At 44.2% G+C, this 24226-nt stretch overlaps 1 protein-coding gene across 1 annotated transcript in view; it reads right to left on the reverse strand.

Moving 5' to 3' along the window:
- The window catches only part of LOC117871880 (potassium voltage-gated channel subfamily KQT member 1-like), a 466257-nt gene that overhangs the window by 18345 nt on the left and 423686 nt on the right, over positions 1–24226 (reverse strand). Inside the window, exons 22-24 of the mRNA XM_034759710.1 lie at positions 21903–21911; positions 14370–14392; positions 5444–5519 (exon numbers count right to left, since the gene is read on the reverse strand). Coding sequence (XP_034615601.1) covers positions 5444–5519; positions 14370–14392; positions 21903–21911 — 108 coding nt within the window. The remainder of the gene's footprint in view (positions 1–5443; positions 5520–14369; positions 14393–21902; positions 21912–24226) is intronic.

Here is a 24226-nt window from a genome sequence, read left to right on the forward strand (position 1 = left end):
TTGGTTCTGGCCCATATCTACCCAACGGCAGGGCCGGCTTTAGGAAGTGCGAGGCCCAATTTGAACATTTTCGGTGGGGCCCCGGCAGGGATGACTAACCAAAAAAAACAAAACAAAACACAACATGTAAAAAAAAGCCTTTCATTTCTTCCATGTATTATTTACTTTCCATAACTATATAAATAATAAAATTATATATTATGTACATTGCATCATATATGCTGTTGATCAGTTATTAATGAGCTCCGTTTCACAAGTGTGGGTCCCTGCCAATGCCACTCCTTGCAGATGTGGTGTGCACATGTGTGGGTCCCAGCTGCTCCCTGACCCTCTCATTGAAGCAGGTGTGCAGGGTTACTGCCCTGGGAACTGCAGGGCACCAGTGGACATGGGGCTGGCTGGAGGCAGGGCAGGGGCTGACTGGAGGTAGGGTCTGGCTGCAGGCAGGGCAAAGGGTGCGGGGCTGGCTGGAGATAGGGGTGTGTGGAGCGGGCTGACTGGCTTCAGGCAGGATCACAGGTGGGTGTGGCAGGGGTTGGCAGGGGTTGGCAGGGCTGGAGACAGAGGAGTGCAGGACTAGCTGGCTTCAGGCAGGGGGGTGCAGCGGGGGTTGGCTGGAGACTGGGCAGGGGGTGCGGGGCTAGCTGCGGGCAGGGCAGGGGGTGCACCAGGGGCAGCTGGAGCCCCAGCCCTTTAAATAGCCCCTGCGCCCCCACTATCCCAAGGCTCTGGGCGCTATTTAAAGGGCCCGGGGCTCCCTTCCTTCTACTGCCCGGCACTTTAAATAGCTGCAGGAGCCCTGGGGAAGTGGCGGGGCTCCAGCGGCTATTTAAAGGCCCGGGGTGGTAGAGGCAACGGGAGCCCCGGACTTCTTAAATAGCCCCCGGAGCCCTGCAGCCCTACCCCAGCAGTGGGGCTCTGGTGGCAATTTAAAGGGCCTGGGAGCCCCAGGCCCTTTAAATTGTCCCCTGGGGAAGCCAGGCCACGCTGGTACACCGTACCGGGGCGTGGGCCCCTCTTAGGGGCGGGGCCTGATTCAGGGGAATTGGTTGAATTGGCCTAAAGCCGGCCCTGCCCAACGGTTCTAGATGCAAATAGGAACAACTAAGATTAAAAATAGAAGTGAAGCTACAAAGGCAAAAAGGCTAAAACTCCAGGGTTTCTCTGACTTCTCCCTTTTCTAATCCTGACTCCAGCTGCTGCTGCTAACCGCCAATTGATGGATATGGCTGGTGAGACGGAGTTTTAAAAATAAGCTTGGGTAATTTGCATGAAATGATGTGATTATAAAAGGTGCAGTATGGACAAATTAGGGGAAGAAAAAGCTGATCTGCTTTTGAAAATATAAGCATTTTTGGAGCCATCGGCCCAGTGGGAAATATGGGGCAAGATGTCTTCCTTTTGGCTTTGGATCAAGAAAAAAAAAGGTACACGGCAAATCTAGTAATTGAAAATAACTGAAAACAGCTCATTAGTCATCTTGTTGTCTGTTTCCACTCTGCCACAGCTTCAGCCAGAGCCATTAGCATGCACCATTGAACACATGCACAGAACACCTACAGTATGTGCTGGAGTCATGCTTGGAAGGCAGCCATATAGACATTTCAAATAAAAAGCATGCAACTGGAGTGGAAACAAATCCTGAAAAATGAAGAAGCAAAAACTCTTAATGACAAAATACGCTCCTCGTGCTCTTCAGTCAGTAGTTACCTGTAGCATTGCTTTCAACAGAGCTTAGAGTTTTGTTGTTGTGTGTAGATATATATGTGTGTGTGTGTGTGTGTTTAAAGCTTTCAATTTACTGCCATACCCCCCTTCCTCCCCACTTTCTCAGCTACATTTGTAGTAGACGCTGACACATCACTATTTCTGGCCAGAAAAGCAGGCTATTGTCTTCCCCCAGAGAAACAGTGCCAATATCGCTCTTTGGATTGACTGGCAGGGGTGCTTTGAGTGCATTTTGGCTAACCCTCTCTCTTCTTTTGGGCACTCTCTATTTACAGATGATGCACGGCCCAGAGCCTAAATGTACTAGGTTTTTTGTTTTTATTTTTAAATATATGTTACCATGTGCATAATTAATTCTCCTCATTCCCAATAAAATTTCACTTCCCCGCCCTAAAACTCTCTTTATCCCAGCTACCAAATCATCAGCACTAAAGCCTTGTGTTGTAAAGTACTCTACATTGAATGCTGCCTGAGCCCAGTCTAAAGTTTGGAAAGAATCAAGATTAAAAAAAAATCCCTTTACTTCTATTCTTTTTCTTCCATTTTCCCAATAGCCCTCCTTAGACCTGAACATCTTATGCCCTTGCCAACTTCTGGCACAGCATCCACAGACGTGCCTCGACTAAACACAATCTCTTCTCAAGTTCTGACTGAAAAATACTACAATATACAGTACAACTAGGGGAAGGATATAATGGAGACCTCCAGGAAAATTTGGCAAATTCGGCAAAACTCGCTGAGTCCAAGTAATCAGGGCCAGCCTTACGGGTGGGCGACGTGGTCAGGGTGATGCCATGGCCAAGAGGTAAGGAGTGGGGCAGGCCTGGGGTGCGAGGCTGCAGAAGGGATTTCAGGGTAATGGGGGGGAGGCAGTGTAGCCCGGGGGTGATGGGGTGGATGGATGGGGAGGCAGTGAGGCCAGGGATGATGGGGGGATGGGTGGAAGGCTGGGGGAGCAGTGTGGCCCAGGGGCAATGTGGGCTGGGCAGGGAGGCGGCAGGGGAGCCAAAATACAAGTTCACCTAGGACACCATTTTCCCTAAGGCTGGCCCTGCAAGTAATTCTCAGACTCCTCATTACCGGACTCCTTTCCCCCTTAAGTTATCATTGGTCCAGGCCATTTGGACTCAACATTCTAAATCCATCTCAAATTCAGTGTCTTTTGAGTATAGACATCCAAGCACATCTGAAACTCAAGTCATCTGTATCTGAATTCCCCAAATCTATCTCACACTCTGGTCTACCTTAGCCTATGTTTTGTGGCCATAAGGTCATCTGAATATTGATTTCCCAAACTCATCTAATACACAAAGACTTCTAGGCTAGGATATCTTAAAAGAAGTTACAAACTCAGGTCCTTTGGTTCTGAACATTGCAATCTCATCTCACATTTCTGTCCCTTGTGATTACATATTAGGGCTTAAGTCAAACCTGCTTGAAACCTATTCTCTCCATACTCCATATTCTCTCTTTTTTATTTTTTATATCACCTCAAAATCTGCTGGAAAGGCGTAACGAGTGGGGTACCGCAGGGGTCTGTTTTGGGACCAGCTCTGTTCAATATCTTCATCAACGACTTAGATATTGGCATAGAAAGTACGCTTATTAAGTTTGCGGATGATGGGGGGGAGGGGGAGGAGGGATAGCTCAGTGGTTTGAGCATTGGCCTGCTAAACCCAGGGTTGTGAGTTCAATCCTTGAGGGGGCCACTTGGGGATCTGGGGCAAAAATCAGTACTTGGTCCTGCTAGTGAAGGCAGGGGGCTGGACTCGATGACCTTTCAAGGTCCCTTCCAGTTCTAGGAGATAGGATATCTCCATTAATTTATTATATTTATTATTTATTTATTTATTTATTATTTATTATGATACCAAACTGGGAGGGATTGCAACTACTTTGGAGGACAGGGTCATAATTCAAAATGATCTGGACAAATTGGAGAAATGGTCTGAGGTAAACAGGATGAAGTTTAACAAAGACAAATGCAAAGTGCTCCACTTAGGAAGGAAAAATCAATTTCACACATACAGAATGGGAAAAGACTGTCTAGGAAGGAGTACGGCAGAAAGGGATCTAGGGGTTATAGTGGACCACAAGCTAAATATGAGTCAACAGTGTGATGTTGTTGCAAAAAAAGCAAACATGATTCTGGGATGCATTAACAGGTGTGTTGTGAGCAAGACACGAGAAGTCATTCTTCCGCTCTACTCTGCTCTGGTTAGGCCTCAGCTGGAGTATTGTGTCCAGTTCTGGGCGCCGCATTTTAAAAAAGATGTGGAGAAATTGGAAAGGGTCCAAAGAAGAGCAACAAGAATGATTAAAGGTCTTGAGAACATGACCTATGAAGGAAGGCTGAAAGAACTGGGTTTGTTTAGTTTGGAAAAGAGAAGACTGAGAGGGGACATGATAGCAGTTTTCAGGTATCTAAAAGGGTGTCATAAGGAGGAGGGAGAGAACCTGTTCACCTTAGCCTCTAAGGATAGAACCAGAAACAATGGGTTTAAACTGCAGCAAGGGAGGGCTAGGTTGGACATTAGGAAAAAGTTCCTAACTGTCAGGGTGGTTAAACACTGGAACAAATTGCCTAGGGAGGTTGTGGAATCTCCGTCTCTGGAGATATTTAAGAGTAAGTTAGATAAATGTCTATCAGGGATGGTCTAGACAGTATTTGGTCCTGCCATGTGGGCAGGGGACTGGACTCGATGACCTCTCGAGGTCCCTTCCAGTCCTATAATCTATGAATCTATGAATCTATGAAAAATAGTATGAAAACTATGAACTAATGCATTGTGTGGGAAACTTGTAGCCAGATTTTCAGAAGTAATTAGTCTCCACATATTTTATTGAGCTTTGTGGGTGCTGGAGGTGTTCAGCACCTTTGAAAATCAGGTCACTAGTTACTGCAAGAAGAATATCATAATTAAATTAATAATAATGTGCTATTGTAATGGGAAATTAGGGAATTAGACCTTAGGCAGGTGAATGAAAAAGATATTTCAAAGTGACAAGTGATTTTGGGTGCGTCAAATTTTGGATGAATAATTTGAGAGTCCTTAAAGAAAGTGAATGTTCAGAAAATCGATGCTCAGTATTTTCTGAAAATCAGGCCCCCTTTAAGATGTCTCAAGTTGGGCATTCAAAACCATTAGTCATTTTGGAAAATCTTGATCGTGATTTTGAAAGCAACATTGTATTATATACTACTAAAACAGTTAAATCTATTTTGTTGCACTCAAACTATTCTCCAGTCTTTTTTTCAGACGCTTACTAGATGATCATCATATACAATACATATACAACTGCATTGTAGCAGGACCCTCTATGTAGTCTTTTCTGTTAGTTGAACAATGCACATGAGCATATTGATCATTTTATTCAACAGGAAAAAAAACTAATATTTTTAAAATTACTCTGGAAATTAAAGGTGCAACAAAAAATATGAGTGAAAAAGAATGATGGGGCTGATTCTAGAAATGCTGAATGCTTGAATGTTCTGGAGCACCAGACTGACGTTAACTAGGAGTTCTGTACATATTGTGAAATTTGCCCCTATGTAGAAGGCAAGCATGAGGCCTAGTGTTTAAGTACATAGGCTTTTTCCCAGCCCTGTGCTGAAGGGCAAATTGTACCCACTGAGCATTTTCAAAGTCCAACCCATTGTCCCCCCCTCCACTTGTCTTTCTCATTTGTCCCTATTGTTAATATTGCTGCTTACCTGAAATTTTCTTCTGGCCACAAAATATTGCATTCTCCTTATGACTTTGACAGCTATTCGGTGTGCTTCAGTTAACCTGCCGAATAAAACATACAAAAAGAAAAAGAAAAAAAAATAACGGAAGATGACTATAAGCAATGAACTAAACCATGTCCTAATACTCTTCTACAATGCAAATTTATAACACAGTACATTTAGCACATATGTCTCTTTTGTTCCTCTGCCTTGCCTTCTTCTATAGTTCTGGCTCTAAGTATAATAAATTGATAAGAGAGACAGTAGAAGCAGGTGTACAAAGATAAAATGTGTGGGGGATTAGACAGGATTACTGTCATTGCATATAACTGGCATCAGTTCGAAGAATGTGAAATGTTTTTAGAACCATGACCACATTCCTTATTTTGCTTTTACTGAATGGTTGCCCATGAGCTCCAGAGCATGGAAATTAAGTCCTTTGAAAAGTGCTTTGATTCTTCGGAGGAGGGGGGGAGGAGGAGAGAATAACAAACCACAAGATTTGAAACAAGCCTAATACAACACACATACATATATTACATACTATGTGTGTGTGTACTTGTACAAACAAATACATAGACACCCATACACCCATACACACACACACACACATATAACAGTTACACACATATAACAATATCATATTGCACACAAAATATTTAGCAAATATCATCCTCCCAATCATTCAAAATTGGTGAGATGAGCGAAGTTATATTTATCCTCCCAAGCTGGCGACAGTGCTCAGAGGGCCATACTCTATGTTGACATCATCATTGACATCTGATGACAGCCTCGAAAAGGCCAGCCAGCATGGTGACTGGATCCGCCAAGTATCCTGAAAACAGAGCCAACTGTCTCTCCCCTACCGTCACTCATTGGGGAAAGGAGCCGGCAGGCGGCCCTGGTTTCTCCAGCTCTGAGGTGCCCCTTTACAGAGTGAAGGCCTTAAAGACGTAATGATTTCAGTGCATTACAAAAGAAATAGTGCCCGTACCAAAGTAGCACTTTAAAATTGTTCTTTGATTAAATCATTCCTGTTGATTGGGCAATTTACCACAAACTGAGGAATATTTTTTTTTTAAACCTCATGGAAATATTTTACTGTTATTCCTATCTAAGTAAGTCACTATTTGCAGTTTAAAAATATATATTTATACACAGAGTGTCTGTATGAAATGTGTGTATATACAATATAACCCCGCTTTCCCACCCAGCACATTGTATATACATAAATACACAGAGAGAGCATTGCAGAGTCAAAAAATTAATCAAGTGAGCTGGATTCCAAAACTTCTTGTGTGTCATCAACAGAATTGTTACGTTCCAAACATTACACTTGTGTAAACCCATTAAACAAGCTTACTAGTAGTTTGGCCTACAGGACCTTTATTATGACAAAAGGAAAGCACTGAGCTTGGCTCACAGAACTCCAGCTAAGATTGTATGGCTTGTGATTAAGAGGGAAATGTCTTTTTGTCTGTAAACTGAGTACATTTGATACAGAAATAGTTGACAGTTATTAAACACAATGCAATTTTTAAAAGAATAGAACACCAGAACCCTAAACATTACCTACAGGTAAAGAGAGCCTGAAACAAACATCTAGATCGGAATATCCTGAGATCTGTATGCACCTATAGGGTTCATTTAGTGCAATCCAAGGAAATGGGTTCTGCGGGGCAAAAACAGCTCCAAATAGATACAGCCAATAGAAAACAGACATGGGTGAAGTCCTTTAAGTCCAACCCTCCCCTGTCCGCAAAGATCTGTTCCCCATGGTACATTCTCTAGTGCACTGTCAAGTTTTTAAATATCCCAAGTGATCAAATTGCCCTTTGGAGGCTATTACACAATTTAACAGACCCCACTATTAGAAAATGGTATTTATTTTTTGCAATAAAGAGAAACGCCAAATTATAATACAAAAACATTCAGCATGGGATTTTCAAACGCACTCAGCATTGACCGGAGACTCTGCTCCTAATGATAAAAACTCCTATGGACTTCACTGGGAGCAAAGCGGGGCTGAGTGCTTTTGAAAATCCCATCCGTATTTGGAGAGCTAATTATTGTTCATATTTAATGATCCCTAGCTATAAAACACAAGCACAAAGCTATGAAAATTCTATTTTAGTGGGAAAAAACTACAGCATGAAGAGGTGCACCACATCCAGAGCTGAGATATGTATGTTATTTGAATTACCCCAATAAATCCACAGACACATACTGTCTCCAGAATCAGAGAGGTGGCAGTGTTAGTCTGAATCTGTAAAAAGCAACAGAGGGTCCTGTGGCACCTTTAAGACTAACAGAAGTATTGGGAGCATAAGCTTTCGTGGGTAAGAACCTCACTTCTTCAGATGCAAGAAGATGCAAGCTTATGCTCCCAATACTTCTGTTAGTCTTAAAGGTGCCACAGGACCCTCTGTTGCTGTCTCCAGAAGATACACATTTAACTGCTACACCCTAGTGGTGAGTGATATTCTGTTCTTAAAAATCATGTTACCCTCAACATTGATTTTGAATAAAGAAACATCTGCTGTGGGGTTAGATGATGCAGATGGATCTAAATTGTACCATAAATCATATACCTCACAGTTTTATAAGGAAACAGGCCCAACGGTGCCAGAACCAGTGGGAGGGGAGCAAGGGACCATGCCCTCCCCCATTTTTTAACATGGGCATAGTTTGGGGGACAGGAGGTGGTGTAAGCCTCAAGTAAGTGCGGAGCCACACCAGTAGGGGCTGCACCCTTGCCCACTGGCCCCCAAACTATGCCCATGTTAAAAAGTGGGGAGGCATGGGCCCATGGCCTCCTAGTTCCAGCACCAGTGGCCCCCCTCTTCTACAAAGGTTCCAGTGCCCTTGAACAGACTCATCTACTAAGTTATGAATTCCCAAGCTTTGATCACTTTGAGTCACAGCTTAAAATGTTTTTTGCAGTTAGGACTAAATTGAGGCTATTAGGCACTGCATAGGGGCTGATGCAGAGCCTGGCACACAGGTCATCTTTTAACTGTTTCTTCTCTGTCCCCCAGTAGTGCACCTGAACTGCTTCTTGTACTGTCCCCACCCTACACTTGCATATGCACACACCTGTGCATGCATATACACACGGGCAAAGGACAATCTGGTCTTTCACTTAATATTTTGATATTTAAATTACTTGGCTTTAATATAGCCTTCTGCACAAATCTGTAATGACACTCATTTCTGTAAACATTATGCATGTGTAAAGTACCTTTCACCCAAGGATCTCAGAGGCACTCTACAATACAAAACATTAATTAACCTCGTAACCCCTTTCTCTAAGCATTGTTATTATTATCCCTATTTAGACTGTGACACAGAGCTTATGTCTGTTATCCAAATGTACACTGTGAGTCAGTGGCAGATCTAAGAACAGAACGCCGGAATCCTGATTCCCAGTCCTCCGCTTTAAGCTCTAATTCAGGAAAGCATTTAAGCAGGTGCTCAAGTCCCATTGACTTGTTAAACACATGCTTAAATATTCTCCTGAATAAGGATGCTTTCCTGTAACAAGGCTTTAAATGACTATGTGACACACCTTTCATAATCGAGATTTACTTTTAATTAAATTCCTTTATATTTCTTTGTGTTATTTACTCTTGTAATTGTAGCCTTTTTCAGTCAAGCTTTTTTTATTTGATATTGTGAATAGTTCTGAAAAAGCAGCTGTGGGTTACTGTCTAAGAAGAGATCTTTAAGATTTTTTAAAAAGGAATTTTATATCAGGGATCACTGATGAAACTGGTCCCAAATGTGTCACGTGTAGTCAATTCATATACTAAAAATAATTATTTAGGCCAATCAAAACTAGATCTGTACTGATTTTTTTCAGTACTCATTTTCAATTTTTCTATAAAAACCAATCAGTCCAGAGTAAATACCTTTATGTATATATTCCTTAGGGATGACAAGGAAGCTGTGAGCACTCCCAGAAACTCATTTATCCAGCTACTTAACATTAAATGTAAAAAAGAAACACTCAATAGTCCCATCATTAATGCAAACTTAAGCATCAACAACAAAATTAACTTTTACACATTGTACATCCTGTAAACTTTATAATATGCAATTTGTGATAAAAATCTGAGCCAGTCTAGGACCTTCATGGTTGTCACTATGCTGGACACCTTGGCCCCTCTGAGTTTCTAAGTGACAGCAGGCACAAAATCAATCCAAGACACAGGACATGAGCACTTGAGCTAAATAATAATAAAAATCTGTGTTAGCTGTCAGCATTATAGTGCCTATGAAACTGTTGAAAAGTTCTGATTCTATCCAGTGGAGGACAATGACATACGTATAGATGATACTGAGCATGCTATGAAGTTGTTTTGTAGTTTGCTCAGACATTTTCATGTGCAAAACCAAGCAAAAGCAACAGTTCTCATTAAGTACCAGGTCCAGGCTGAGTCAAGTTTTGAACTAGTTATTTTTGCAAGAGTCCCATTCAAAAGAGTGTGGTTAGAATTTTATCATCAGGCAAAAGTGTATTTTTTCCACTCTCTCAAACTCAGAAACAGCTGAAGGATTTTGTTGAAGCCTTCCCCAAAATATTTGCATGTTGGCATAGAATAACAAAGGAAAATTTCAGTCCAAGTGGTGACAGTATTGGAAAGTTATGAGCACATAAAAACAAGAGCCAATAACGGAAACTTTTTGCATCCTTAACTATAATGGGTACTACCAAGTGTCTACTGCAGTAATATAGACTTGGATTTATAAATAGAACCTGACATCATCTTAAGGTATGTCCTTGAGACAGGCCCAAAGCCTCCAGCTAATTTGCACGATAGTAAGTGTCCCTTACCTCTTTGCAAATTGGCTACTTCACAAGCCAACCAGTTTTAAGGACAATCATACCTATTGTGAGAGGGTGGTGAGGGGGGACTCATATAGATCCAAGAACTCTCTGCCTTTAGGCATTGCCTGTGGTGCTACTAGCACACAGATGCCGTTGGTTGGGGAAAGAGAGAAGGGGGACAGGGGTGAAACTGAGATCTTTACTTTATGAGCAAATCGTTCTGCAAAACTTTGATGTTGAATGGCTGTGCCTTTCGCCAACAACTAATCTGGTGGATAAGGGGCAAAGGGCCCCCTCTTTACTGGCTGACATAGTTTACCCCTCCTTTGGATTTGAGTACATCTGTGTGGCTGCAGAGCCTGGCTGGACCGCACAGCTGTTACAGGCTCCGTGCCAGGGAGGCACCATGGCCCCATATTTGGATCCTTAACATGTGGCACAGGGAGTATTCTGAAAAGTTGCTACTTTTAAGTTAGAAAACTTGGACACAATGAAAAATTTTAAATAAAGAAAGGAAGTAGCCCAAGTCAAAGAAGCTGAACATTTTCAATTTAAAAATTTAAACCAATGGGGAAAGAGGTAGATAATCAAATCCAAAACTCCTTTGGACACTATTCATGAACTTTTTGTTAATACCACTCGGTTAAAAATATAGCGTAGCCAGCTCAAGCCCCCTTCTTTCATAATTTACATCCAGTCTGATAACTTTCAGCCTGATGTGCATTGAAACAGCCAAGAAATATTTTTAGGTGGAAAAGAGGGTTTATAGTAGACATGGGAAGGACCCTAAACTAGAGAAGTACTAGAGAATTATTCCATTCTAATGCTGAAGCACAATGTGAGTCTCAAAAGCACTGTTGGTTATTGCTTTCACTGTGATGCACCTTTCAATCTGGAAGGTTTTCATCCTTAGCATTCACTTAAATGTAGAAATAAAGGAAGGGTTTTATCCAGGATATATTGTTTTTATGGCTGCAGATAGTGAAATATGCATTCCATGGTGATTTTCCTGCAGTTTATTCAGGTGTCGTGAATTAAAGGAGTTATTTAGTGTAATCTACTATTTTGATCAAATACTGTGGAAAATAAAGGCCACTTCATCTAGGTTAATTATAGCTCTCTGACCCAATTTGCAAAACTGGTTTGAGGATACACACTTACAGTACCATATTTCCTCAGATTACTGCAGAGATTAATTCATTTCTTACGTATGGCTGCTTAACAGCAAATATGAAAAAACATCATGCTAGCTCTGTCTTTATACTGGGTCTTTGAATAATGCCATAACTCCTGCCTGCAGCAACATATGGTATCTTTTCTGGAGTGTTTCACCTGACTTTGTTTTTTTAAGCCAGCACAAACATAGACTAGGTCAGGGATTGCAACTGAAAAATAAAGGAGTATTTTGAACTGCTCATTCCTATATTTGCCTTTTTGTTCTCCCACCATGTTTTACCAAAAGTATCTACTTTCATTCACTCTAGCTGTGAAAGGGCTTTGAATCGCAATCATTGCTGTAATTTTTCCTCACATTTACAATTGCCAAATACAGACGAATATTTTATTAGCTAAAACAGAAGGGAGGCCTTGGACAATAGTAATGTCAAAAGTATGATCAGAAACAAAAGAAATATTTTATTAGATTAAATAAGAAAGGGAAAACTTCAGACTCACAGGGCTGAACTCTGCCTTCAGCTGTAAGCAGCATGGGGCTCTCATTAACTTCAGAATGAAGATCTTCCATTAAGCTTCAGTTGACTCCCATTAACTGCAGCTAGAATTTAGCACAGCTAAACCAATACCCCTACATGGAGATGAACTTTGTAATAGGAGTTCCCACTCTTTGGATAATATTCAAAATATTTGAATTAAAAAAATAATGTAAATAATGTGGGATGATGCAAACTATAGCCCTAAAGTTGCAAGTTTGGCAACTTTGCAAACTTGCCGTAGAAGCATTGGGGGGGGGGGGGGGGGAATGTCCAATCACATGGAGGCACTTTCAGGATCAGGATCTTTAACAGGTAGCGGTGGGGGGGCAGCAACAGCATCACAAGATTAGGAATAGAAAAGAGGAAAACTGTTTCTTTTTTGGCGGGGAGAGATGTTTAAATAACTGGAAAACTAAAAATGTCAAAAAAAGAAAATGGATCGCATCCTAAAAATAAATAATAAAAATAATTAATGTTCGTTTTAGGTAGGCTGAGCCAGACATTTCACACTTTGTTTACCGCTCAGACAGAACACAAGGTCTGTGTTGATCCTGGATATTTTTATCTACCAAGATCAGAGAAAGCCAAAACTAGAACCTTACGGGTGAATCCATTCAAATGTCAGCCTGTGGTTCTGGTCCCAGGGCTCATTCAATGCTAGAAGTGGCCTATCTTTCCATGTGACTGAAATTCCTTGAAAAAAAAAGTCAGTCTTGTAGTATTTCATTTAAACCTTGTGAAAATCTGAAAAGAACAGACAATATTCAATGATTCCAGCATTTAACATGATCACCTGATCAGAGGGCCTATAAAGGCAGCAAAGAAGCCAGCCAGTGGAACAGGAGCCAGCAAACAGAGCTGAAAACAGGAGCATTTGAGTGGGAGTTTATAAGGAGAGTTTGGGAGAGGAGGTGTGTGGTGTTCTGCTTCTGTTTTGGTATTTGGTTGGTTGGTTTGTTTTTCTTTTTTTCTTTTCCTTGACAGGAGCTTAGGCAGGAAAGTTTTGACAGACACAGAGACAGCAGTGGTAGTGACCTAATGAATGGAAGAGACAATGTAGATGACCAGATGTGGAAGCTGCAGGATGTACATGATCCTGGAGCAGGTACCCAAAAAGAGCTTTGTTTGTATGGATTGCCTCCTGACAGAACTGATGGAAGAGAAGGTTTGGAGATGCAGGTGGAAACTATCGTTGAGTTTTGAAAGGGATTTAAGCAGATGATGGAGGGAAAACAAGAGGTGGCGGAAAGAAAAACTCAAGACTCTCAGATGCAAGCTGGACTGGAGAACTGTGAGGGGAGACTGCCAGGTGAGGAAAGTGGCCAGTGGAAGCATGTGACTATGAGAACCAAGCAGAGGAAAAGACCAGCTAGCAAAGGAGAAATAGAGTTCAGGTTTTCTGAGTTGGAAAATGAAGAAGGGGGTACAGCAGGCAGTAACAGAAGATAGGAGGGCAAGGGAGAAAAGAAACACAGCTAGTGCCCTCAGAAGAGGGGTAGAGTCAATGTAGATACCCAGAGTGCAGAGCCCCAGGAGGATACAGGTTGACTCACAGAAGATTGCAAGGGAGAACAAAAGACAAGAGGACTTGCACACAGAAAGAACAGGAGGAAGGCCAGAGAATTGTACCAACACCAGGAAGAGGCCAGTCTATGTGACTGGTGACTCCCTACTAAGAAGAACAGACAGGCCTGTCACCTGAGCTGATCAGGAGAACAGAAGGGTGTGCTGTCTGCCAGGAGCTAAAACACAGGATGTGGACCTGAGGCCGAAGGGGATCCTAATGGGAGCAGAAAAAAATTCACTGATTCTTCTTCACATGAGAACAAATGATACTGCCAAATTCTTCCTGGAATGCATCAAGGGAGATTATACCAGGTTAGGGAGGTTGCTTAAAGAAATTGAGGCTCAGGTAATCATCAATGGGATTCTACCCTTCCCTAGAGAAGGAGAATGAATGCAAGACAAAATTATGATGATCAACAGATGGCTCTGGCAGTCGTGCTATAAGGAGGGCTTTGGGATGTTTGACCACTGGGAGACATTCATGGACAGAGGACTGTTCTCATAGGATGGACTCCATCTGAGTAGGAGGGAAATAGACTTCTGGGATGAAGGTTGGCACAGCTGACTAAAAGAGCTGTAAACTAGGAACTTGGGGAAGACGGTTAGGAGATGCTCATGTAATCTCCATGCTTGATTCTAATATTGACTGGAAAATCAAGTAAGAAAGAGTACAGCAATGGAGAAAGGAAGCACAAGGGGTAGGAGAATGAACATTGAGAGGAAAGGTAATGCCAGTACCAATGAATCTAACAGTCAGGTAGGCAATAATGGCAGTAGAATGACTGTACCCAGTGTGACAGACCCAGACCAGTGGGGTACAGGAGTCTGGTAGAGGACAAATATACTGGTCACTGGATGAGTAGTTTTCTGTTCCCTGAGTGACCAGAGCAGGGGCTGCACTAGAGTAATCAGAAACCTGCCAGAACCAGTTAAGGCAGGCAGGCTAATTAGAACACCTGGAGCCAATTAAGAAGAAGCTGCTAGAATCAATTAAGGCAGACTAATCAGGGCACCTGGGCTTTAAAAAGGAGCTCACTTCAGTTTGTGGTGCGAGTGTGTGGAGCTGAGAGCAAGAGGCGCAAGGAGCTGAGAGTGAGAGGGTGTGCTGCTGGAGGACTGAGGAGCACAAGCATTATCAGACACCAGGCGGAAGGTCCTGTGGTGAGAATAAGGAAGGTGTTTGGAGGAGGCCATGGGGAAGTAGCCCAGGGAGTTGTAGCTGTCATGCAGCTGTTACAGGAGGCACTATAGACAGCTGCAGTCCACAGGGCCCTGAGCTGGAACCCGGAGTAGAGGGCGGGCCTGGGTTCCCCCCAAACCTCCCAATTGACCTGGCCTGTGGGTTCTTCCAGAGGGGTAGGTCTCTGGGCTGTTCCCCAACCCACATGGTGAATCTCTGAGGCAAGAAAATCCACCAATAAGCGCAGGACCCACCAAGATAGAGGAGGAACTTTGTCACACTGCTATCAGAGGTGGGATCTTGGGGTGCACAGCGTGGCAGAAGAAGGAGGGTGATTTAAAAAATAAATAAATGAGGGAGAGGGTTTATTTTTTTTCACCACAACGGATGACATAGTGCGGGCACTGATACAAGCTACGGCGGCCCAGCAGGAGGCTACCCATGTCCAGGCAGCCGCCCAACAGGAGGCAGTGTGGCTGCAGCAAGAGACTAATCGCCTGCTGATGGACCAGGCTGCTCAAGACCGAGCCATGTTGTGGGAACTGGTAAACCAGGTAAAGTCCCTTACAGAGCTGAATCGCGGCCATGGTGGGACGCGGCTCATACGGGCCAGCCATTGGCTGCAGAAAATGACACGGGAGGATGATGTAGAGGCATACCTTCTGGCCTTTGAGAGGACAGCCCTACGGGAGGCCTGGCCTTGAGATCAGTGGTCTGGCATCCTTGCCCCATTCCTGTGTGGGGAAGCACAGAAGGCCTACCATGATCTGCCTGAAGAGGCTGCGGCAGACTACCCCCAGCTGAAAGCAGAGATCCTGGCCAGATCTGGGGTAATGACAGCAGTGCGGGCCCAGCAGTATCACGGTTGGAGGTATCAGGAAGACAAAACCCCGAGGTCCCAATTGTATGACTTCATCCATCTCGCACGAAAGTGGTTGCAAACAGAGTCCCGGAGTCTGGAAGAGATACTAGCGGTTCTGGTCATCGACCGATACATGAGGGGACTACCACCAGACCTTCATGCCTGGGTAAGCCAGAACGAACCTCCACCTATGATGAGGTTGTCGCCCTGGTAGAGAGGCGAAGGACAGCGAGGGAGCTGACCCGACCAGTTAAGGAAGAGGCACCCTGGGTTAAACTAGCAGCACCAAGCCCTAAAGTTCAGGTGACTGGGCCACCAGGAGGGCCCAGGTGGAAAAAGAGAGAGGCTGAAGGCCCATCAGAGGCCACAAAGATTCGGAGCACTGAGGGAGAAGAGGATCGTAGTGCTAGACTGCCCAAACCAAGAGACCGGGGAACGCCTATGGCTCCATACAGATGTTATGCCTGCGGGGGTGGGGACACATAGCTGCACAGTGTCCCAATGCTGAGGAGCCTATGCAGTGTAACTTGGGGAACTGGGCAGATCCATGCTCCCTAATCCACCTTGTGGGGGTCTCACTAACCCCACATATATATACCAGACCAGTGAAACTAAATGGGATAGGGACCATGGCACTGGTTGATTCGGGGAGTGCTATCACGCTTGTCTCGGGGAAGCTCGTGAAGCATAGTCAGCTGCTGCAGGCTAAACGTACGGGGATAACGTGTCCATGGGACAGTTAGTTACTACCCCACCATCCCAGTAAAAACCGAGATCCAAGGGAACACTACTGAGGTAGCAGCAGGTGTAGTCCCGGTGCTCATAGGGAGGGACTTCCCAGGGTTTGGAAACTTACTCCCAGTAGGGGGATTGGAGAAAGATGGGGACCCTAAAATTGATGATGCATCCACAGCAGACTGTCAACCCCCAATCTTCTCTGAAATATCCCCAGATTTGTTCTCCACTCCCAGACAGGGTAGAAAGACAAAAAGGGAAAGAAGGGCAGCTAAGGCCTTGGGAACCCAAATACTGACCCAAAGCCAGAAGGTTGCTCTTGTAGGTAGGTGGACCCGCGCAGCTGAAAAGGAGGCCACGCAGGAGGGAGAAGCACCTGAGTCTGACCCCCACCCTAATGCTTCTGAACCAGTAGAGGCAACAGAGACTGTGCCCCTAGATCTTGGGCAGATTAGCCCCGGGAGAGGAAATTTTGGATGGGACCAGGCAGAAGACCCAAGGTATGACAACATTAGGAAGGAGGTGACTGAAATAGATGGGGTCCCCGTGGAAGGGAAAACCCAGGGACCAGGACCCTACTTCATATTGAAGAAGGATCTCTTATACCGGGTCGCACCAGTACAGGGGCAAAAGGTACAGCAGATCCTAGTACCTCAAAAACACCAGAATGCTGTATTAAGTCTTGCTCATAGTCATCTTTTTGGGGGACATTTGGGAGTAGAGAAGACCCTGGCACGAGTCCTACAATGGTTTTTCTAGCCCGGAGTACATGAAGAAGTGCGGAGGTACTGTGCCTCCTGCCCGGAGTGTCAGCTGCACAGTCCCCATCCCCACTTGAGGGCAGCTTTAGTACCCCTTCCCATCATAGAGGTTCCCTTCGAGCGAATAGCCATGGACCTAGTGGGACCCCTGGAGAAGACGGCTCGGGGCCACCAATATATACTTGTTGTTTTGGACTATGCTACTCACTACCCAGAAGCCGTCTCCCTGCGGAACACGGCCTCTAAAACTATAGCCAAAGAGCTGGTGGGGATCTTTGCCCAAATGGGGCTACCGAAGGAGATATTAACCGACCAAGGAACCCCATTTATGTCGACGCTAATGAAGGACCTCTGTATGCTGCTCCATATACCTACCTGAGAACTTCGGTCTACCATCCGCAGACTGATGGGTTGGTAGAAAGGTTTAACCGAACCCTCAAGGCTATGATAAGGAAGGTGGTAAGTCGGGACGGGAAGGATTGGGACACCCTACTACCCTACCTTATGTTCACTATCTGGGAGGTACCTCGGACCTCAACTGGGTTTTCCCCCTTCGAGTTATTATATGGGCATCACCCCCGTGGCATACTAGATATCGCCGAAGAGGAACCCAATGGGGGAGAAATATAATAGAGCATGTAATGCAGATGCGAGACCGGATAGCCCAGGTTACCCCTATTGTACGGGAACATTTGGAGAAGGCACAGGAGGCCCAGCGAACCCATTACAATCGCCAGGCAAACGTGTGACAGTTCCAACCAGGGGATCGGGCACAGGAACCCAGAGGACAGTACAGACAAGAAACAATCAGTCCCCATGGACCCTGTGCTATTCACCATTTCTGGGGCTCCTGTGGGTTATATGCACTCGCTTTGGGACAGGCAAAGTATGTTTTTTGTGATTGCCCTCCTTAAGTGTGGGGAACATTGCTCTGTCTGGTGTGTACAATGCTGCCTCTGTTAAGTTGCATTTTGCCTGTATAGGTGCAACCTTGAGATCTGAGCCGTCATTTTTATCACTGGCCGACAGAATGAGAAGACTCACGTAAAAGCAAAGAAGGCATGCTGCATGAAGTCATGCAGCAGTCTGTAAATGAGAATCAAAAGGCACAGAAGCAGAGGGAGAGCGAAAGGAGGATCCGCCAGGAAAACGCGATGCACCGGCGGCAAAGCACGGAATGGCTGATTAGCATCATGGAGCGCCAAGCGGACTCTATCCAGGTGCTCGTTGCCATGCAGGCAGAACACTACTGTGCTCTCCCCCTCCCCCCCCGCAGCCCTTGTCCCAAAACTCTTCCCCTTGTGCCCACATGTCCCCTCCAACCCACTTTCCCCAACATCTGGGTTCTTACTGCCCCCAGCTGCCTCCTACACCCGCAGCTTCACCACCCACCCACGAAAACTACGACCCTTATCCACTGCACTCAACCCCCCTCAACATGCCCTATAGCCATCCTGAAGTGCAGCACTCAGTGCATAGCACTCCAGACAGGACTCGAGAGTATGAAATCAGGTCATACTCAAGCCTATGGGTGAACCGGTTCCCACCCCACCCCCTTGCTCTTTCGGTATTTGGGTATTACTTAGTTTTTTTTCAATAAATAAATTTTCTTTTCAATAAATGGAGTTTTTTACTTTGAAAACACACTCTATTAGTGCATAAAGCAAAATATACCTTAGCCCAGGAAAGCAACAAGCACTGCAAGTAAGTGTACCAAACACAGCCACTGCACTTATCTCCTGTGCAGAGCACCAGACATTACTGGCTCCTTCAAGGCATCCCTAATCCTTGCAGCCCCAGCTGGGCCCCTCTAATAGCCCTGCTCTCTGGCTGTGCAAATTCAGCCTCCAGGTGTTGAACCTCCGAGGCCCATTCCTGAGTGAAGCTTTCACCCTTCCCTACACAAATATTATGGAGGGTACAGCATGCGGATATAACCGTGGGGATACTGTCTTCAGGCAAGTCCAGCTTCCCATAAAGAGAGCGCCAGCAGCCCTTCAAATGGCCAAAAGCACACTCCACAGTCATTCGGCACCGGCTCAGCCTGTAGTTGAACCGTTCCTGGCTGCTGTCCAGGCTCCCTGTGTAGGGTTTCATGAACCAAGGCATTAAAGGGTAAGCGGGGTCTCCAAGGATCACAATGAGCCTTTCGACTTCACCTACGGTGATCCTCTGGTCTGGGAAAAAAGTCTTAGCTTGCAGCTTCCTGAACAGGCCAGTGTTCCAAAAGATGCGTGCGTCATGCACCCTTCCTGGACAGCCTGCGTTAACGTCAATGAAATGACCACGGTGATCCACAAGCGCCTGGAGAACCATGGAGAAATACCCCTTTTGGTTAACGTACTCAGAGGCTAGGTGGGCTGGTGCCAGAATAGGAATATGCATCCCATCTATTGCCCCTCCGCAGTTAGGGAAACCCATTTGTTCAAAGCCAGCCACAATGTGATGCACGTAACCCGGAGTCACGGTTCTTCTGAGCAGGATGCGATTAACGGCCCTGCAAATTTGCATCAACACAATTCCAACCGTCAACTTTCCCACTCCAAACTGGTTAGCGACCGATCGGTAGCTGTCTCGAGTTGCCAGCTACCAGATTGCAATAGCCACCTGCTTCTCCACCGGCAGGGCAGCTCTCAATCTTGTGTCCTTGCACCGCAGGGTTGGGGCGAGCTCAGCACACAGTCCCATGAAAGTGGCTTTTCTCATCCAAAAGTCCTGCAGCCACTGTTCGTCATCCCAGACTTGCAGGACGATGTGATTCCAACACTCAGTGCTTGTTTCCCAAGCCTAAAAGCGGTGTTCCATGGTGTTGAGCATGTCCGTGAATGAGACAAGCAATTTTGTGTCGTATGCGTTACATGACTCGAGATCATCATCGGACTCCGCACTGTCACTTTGGATCTTAAGCAGTAACTCGACTGCCAAACGAGATGTGCTGGTGAGACTTGTCAGCATGTTCTGCAGCAGTTCGGGCTCCATTCCCGCAGCCTGAAAGGGAAGACAAAGCACGCTCTGCACAGAAACCATTGAAAGATGGCGCCAAATGTGGACGGAAACACAGGGATTGCTGGGATGCGAAGCGATGCATCACGGGGCATTAGGACAGGATCCAGAATGCCCCTCACCCCACGCCCCTTCCCACAAGCCACAGTGCCAGAATGGGAAGAGGTGCTCTGTGGGATAGCTGCCCATAATGCACCACTCCAAATGCTGCTTCAAGTGCCACGAATGTGGCCACGCCAGTGAGCTTGCAGCTGTTAGTGTGGATAGACTGGAGCGCTTTCCCTGGTGCGCTCTCCGAAGGCTGGTTTAACCCAAAGCGCTCTACATCTGCAAGCGTAGCCATGGCCTGAGGGAGATGACCCTGAAGTTGCCCATGAGCACAGTGGAAGGGGCAGCAAACTACAGAGCCTCTCCCAAGAAAATAACTGAAGGCAGATGGAGCTTATTGGTTGAGGAGGATTGTGTGGGGAAGATGGCACCTGAACTTTTGGATGTTTATGTGAACCCCAAATCTTTACTGATTTAGTAAAGACTAGTTTATTAGTGTTTCGACAACATCACAAAAGTGTATTTATTGGGGAAGGAGAAGGGATGTTCAGATTTGGTCCCCTAGTAATTAAGACACATATGTAAAGAGGTAATCTAAATCCACCACCAAACACGCATACAATTCACCTGCAGCTGGGCACCAACCAGCCTTATCTGAGAATGATTTCATAGGGGTATCTTTTCCCTGTGAAACTAGAATTAAAGAGAGATTTTTTTTCCCACTCTGAAGTGAGCAAACTGCTTCTGGACACTGCTGAGAGAGGAATGACTGCTACCATAACTGGCTGAATTATAGAGGTCACATAAATGATTCTAAATGAGGCCACTAGTTGGATGAGTGGAATCCTCTTACGTCATTGGCTTCAATAATTTTCCCTAACCTTAGCCTCTGATCTCATTTGATGCTCAGTTCCTTGAATCTCTGGCAGCCAAACAGATTCTGATCAATATTCACAAATTTTTGCCCCATCAGTTAAGACTGACATTGATCCTATCTGGGGAAATTTATTATTCGATTCACTTATCCTTGGGATTTTGACCCAGATATTTAAACAACTTGTTATAATTTATACAAAATGAAATGAATACATTATTAGTAAAAGGTGCCAGAGACACAGTCCTTGAGACCAATGTGCTCTTTTTCCAAACTCCAGGTGCAATACATGTATCATCATGCCCATGAATCTGCTGACCTGACAGAATCACCCCTAGTAATAGAAAGATTGTTCCATATCCAGGCTTATTCAGTTCTTGACCTTTCTGGTGAGACTAGCAGGAAGGATGACAAGCAATTGTGCCTCTTACAATAGAAGATAAGATGTTGACAACTATCCACTGTGAATTGGATTGAGGCCACCTTATTCATTTTGCTCTGGTTTATTCCTTTAAAAAAAAAAAACACTGTTATTGAGTTCCTATTCTGTGTACTGTAAGAGTTCATTTCTCTCTTCTCTGTATTCAACATTTATGGGAACAACACTGAGTTCTTAACATACATCAGTGATTGAACACTATATTTACACTTCACTGATTTCTGTCATGAAAATATAATGCCTGGCAAAGACAGAGTCTCTGAAACACCAGTTTGTTTGGGTTCATTAATTTTAATTCCTACCTCGCCTGCACAGAAACTGGATCACAGTCAAGTCAGGGAACAGTTCTAAGAATTAAAATTTTAATGGCTTTCAGGCAGCTCAGGGCTTTATATTGCTTTTAAAAAATAAATAATTGCTCTCCATTATATACCAGTAGGGACTTAAACTGCAGTACTGAGGAAAAAGTCTTTTATGACATGTTTAAAAATGCAAAATACTATCTATAAATTATATATATCAAGTATAAAATACAGCTAAGGCTTAGGTGGTCCCCATTATTATAGAATCAGAGCAGCTCAGAAACAATAATGGATTTACAGTAGAACCTCAGAATTACAAACACCAGAGCTATAAACTGACCGGTCAACCACACGCCTCATATGGAACTGGAAGTACACAGTCAGTCAGTAGCAAAGGCAAAAAAAGAAAAAGCAAATACAGTACAGTACTGTGTTAAACATAAACTACCACAAAAATAAAGGGAAAGCAGCATTTTTCTTCTGCGTAGTAAAGTTTCAAAGCTGTATTAAGTCAATGTTCAGTTGCAAACTTTTGAAAGAATAACCAGAACGTTTTATTCAGAGTCACGAACATTTCAAGAGTTCGTAACTCTGAGGTTCTACTGTATTCTCATAGCATGAATGTGAGGTAGGAAAGTATTATCCCCATTTTCTTAATGAAAAACCGAGTCAGAGAGAGCAATTGACATTAGCATATTGGGTACCAAGCTCTTTCAGAGATCTAGCCCTAAGTGTCACAATGGGAGTTGCTACCTGCAGAGCACTTTGAAAATCTGGCCCTCATTTAGGTGCTTAAATGGAAGCATCTAAATAAGCGCTGACAGAAAAAGTCTCTTGCCCCATTTGGCTTCTTTTAAAAAAAAGTAACATCCACCCCTATTTGGGATCTAGAAGGAAATTTGTTCAACTCAGTATGTAAACATTGGGATTCATTTCCACATTTTCAATCCTTTCAGAAATTAGGATGTGTAAATAGAACCATTGCCTGGATTTTGTTTTAGCCTGATTAAGGCCCTGATTCAGCAAAACACTTAACTTGAAGCACACGCTTAGGTGTTCTGCTAATCAGGGCCATTGTAGTCTATTATGAGCTGTGATTTATACTCAGTAAAGGTAAGATCCTGCAACTGGATCTGAATGGGCACAGGGATCCACCCACATGGTTAGATATCCGTTGAGTAGTTTCTATAAGTTTAGTAGTTAGAGCAGAGGATACAGAGGCAGGACACCTGGGTTCTATCTCAGTTTGGCCCGTGACTCACTGTGTGATCTTGGGGATGTCCCTTACCCTCTTTGTGCTTTAGTTGATACATTTGTAAAATAGGTACAAAACATATCTGCCTCAGAAGAGTCATGAGGCTTAATTCATTAATATTTCTAAAGCACTTTGAGATCCCAGATGAAGAGCTTTAAACTGGTGAAATGGCTCAACAGGAAAAAAAAAAAACTGATCACCAATCCCTCAAGGATTAATGGTATATCAAGAAAGTAAGATAAATCAGCAGCCAGAAAATAAACAGAAAAAAACATCCGAACTCCCAATAAAATGATGGGGTCTAAATTAGCTGTTACTACTCAAGAAAGAGATCTTGGTGTCATTGTGGATAGTTCTCTGAAAACATCCAATCAATGTGCAGCAGCAGTCAAAAAAGCGAACAGAATGTTGGAAATCATTAAGAAAGGGATAGCTAATAAGACAGAAAATATCATCTTGCCGCTATATAAATCCACGGTATGCCCACATCTTGAATACTGCATGCAGATGTGGTCGCCCCATTGCAAAAAAGATATACTGGAATTGGAAAAAGTTCAGAAAGGGCAACAGAAATGATTATGGGTATGGAATGGCTGCCATATGAGGAGAGATTAATGAGATGGGGACTTTTCGACTTGGAAAAGAGATGACTAAGAGGGGATATGATAGAGATCTATAAAATCATGAGGAAATGTTATTTACTCCTTCTCATAACACAAGAACTAGGGATCACCAAATGAAATTAATAGGCAGCAGATTTAAAACAAGCAAAAGGAAGTATTTTTTCACACAACGCACAGTCCTCACAATAGTGACATGGTTTGGGGTTGCATTACAAATGCAAAACTCTGTTCATAAACCCATAAGCCTGGGGCCAGTTTCCAACAAGTCTGAGCTGATGCATCTTCTTGCTTAGAAATTATGCAAAATCTGAGGGTTGGCATGGTCTTGATGCAAAACCACTTGAAACACTGCAGTTTCAAATGAGTTTACAGTGAAACCCCGCTATACCGCGATGTTTGGGGTCCAAAAAATTTCATCACGCTAAATGCCGGGTCACGGTATAGCGGGTTTCAAGCCCGTCAGTGGTCCCCAAGGCGGTGCATTGATGTGCGCCGCCTAGTGCCCCTAGTGCCTAGTGCCCAGCAGGGGAGAGAAGCTGCGGCCCCGCACCTGCCGGGGACAGTGAGCACCGGCACC

Source organism: Trachemys scripta, chromosome 1 (genome assembly GCF_013100865.1).
Source record: "Trachemys scripta elegans isolate TJP31775 chromosome 1, CAS_Tse_1.0, whole genome shotgun sequence".
NCBI lineage: Eukaryota > Metazoa > Chordata > Testudines > Emydidae > Trachemys > Trachemys scripta.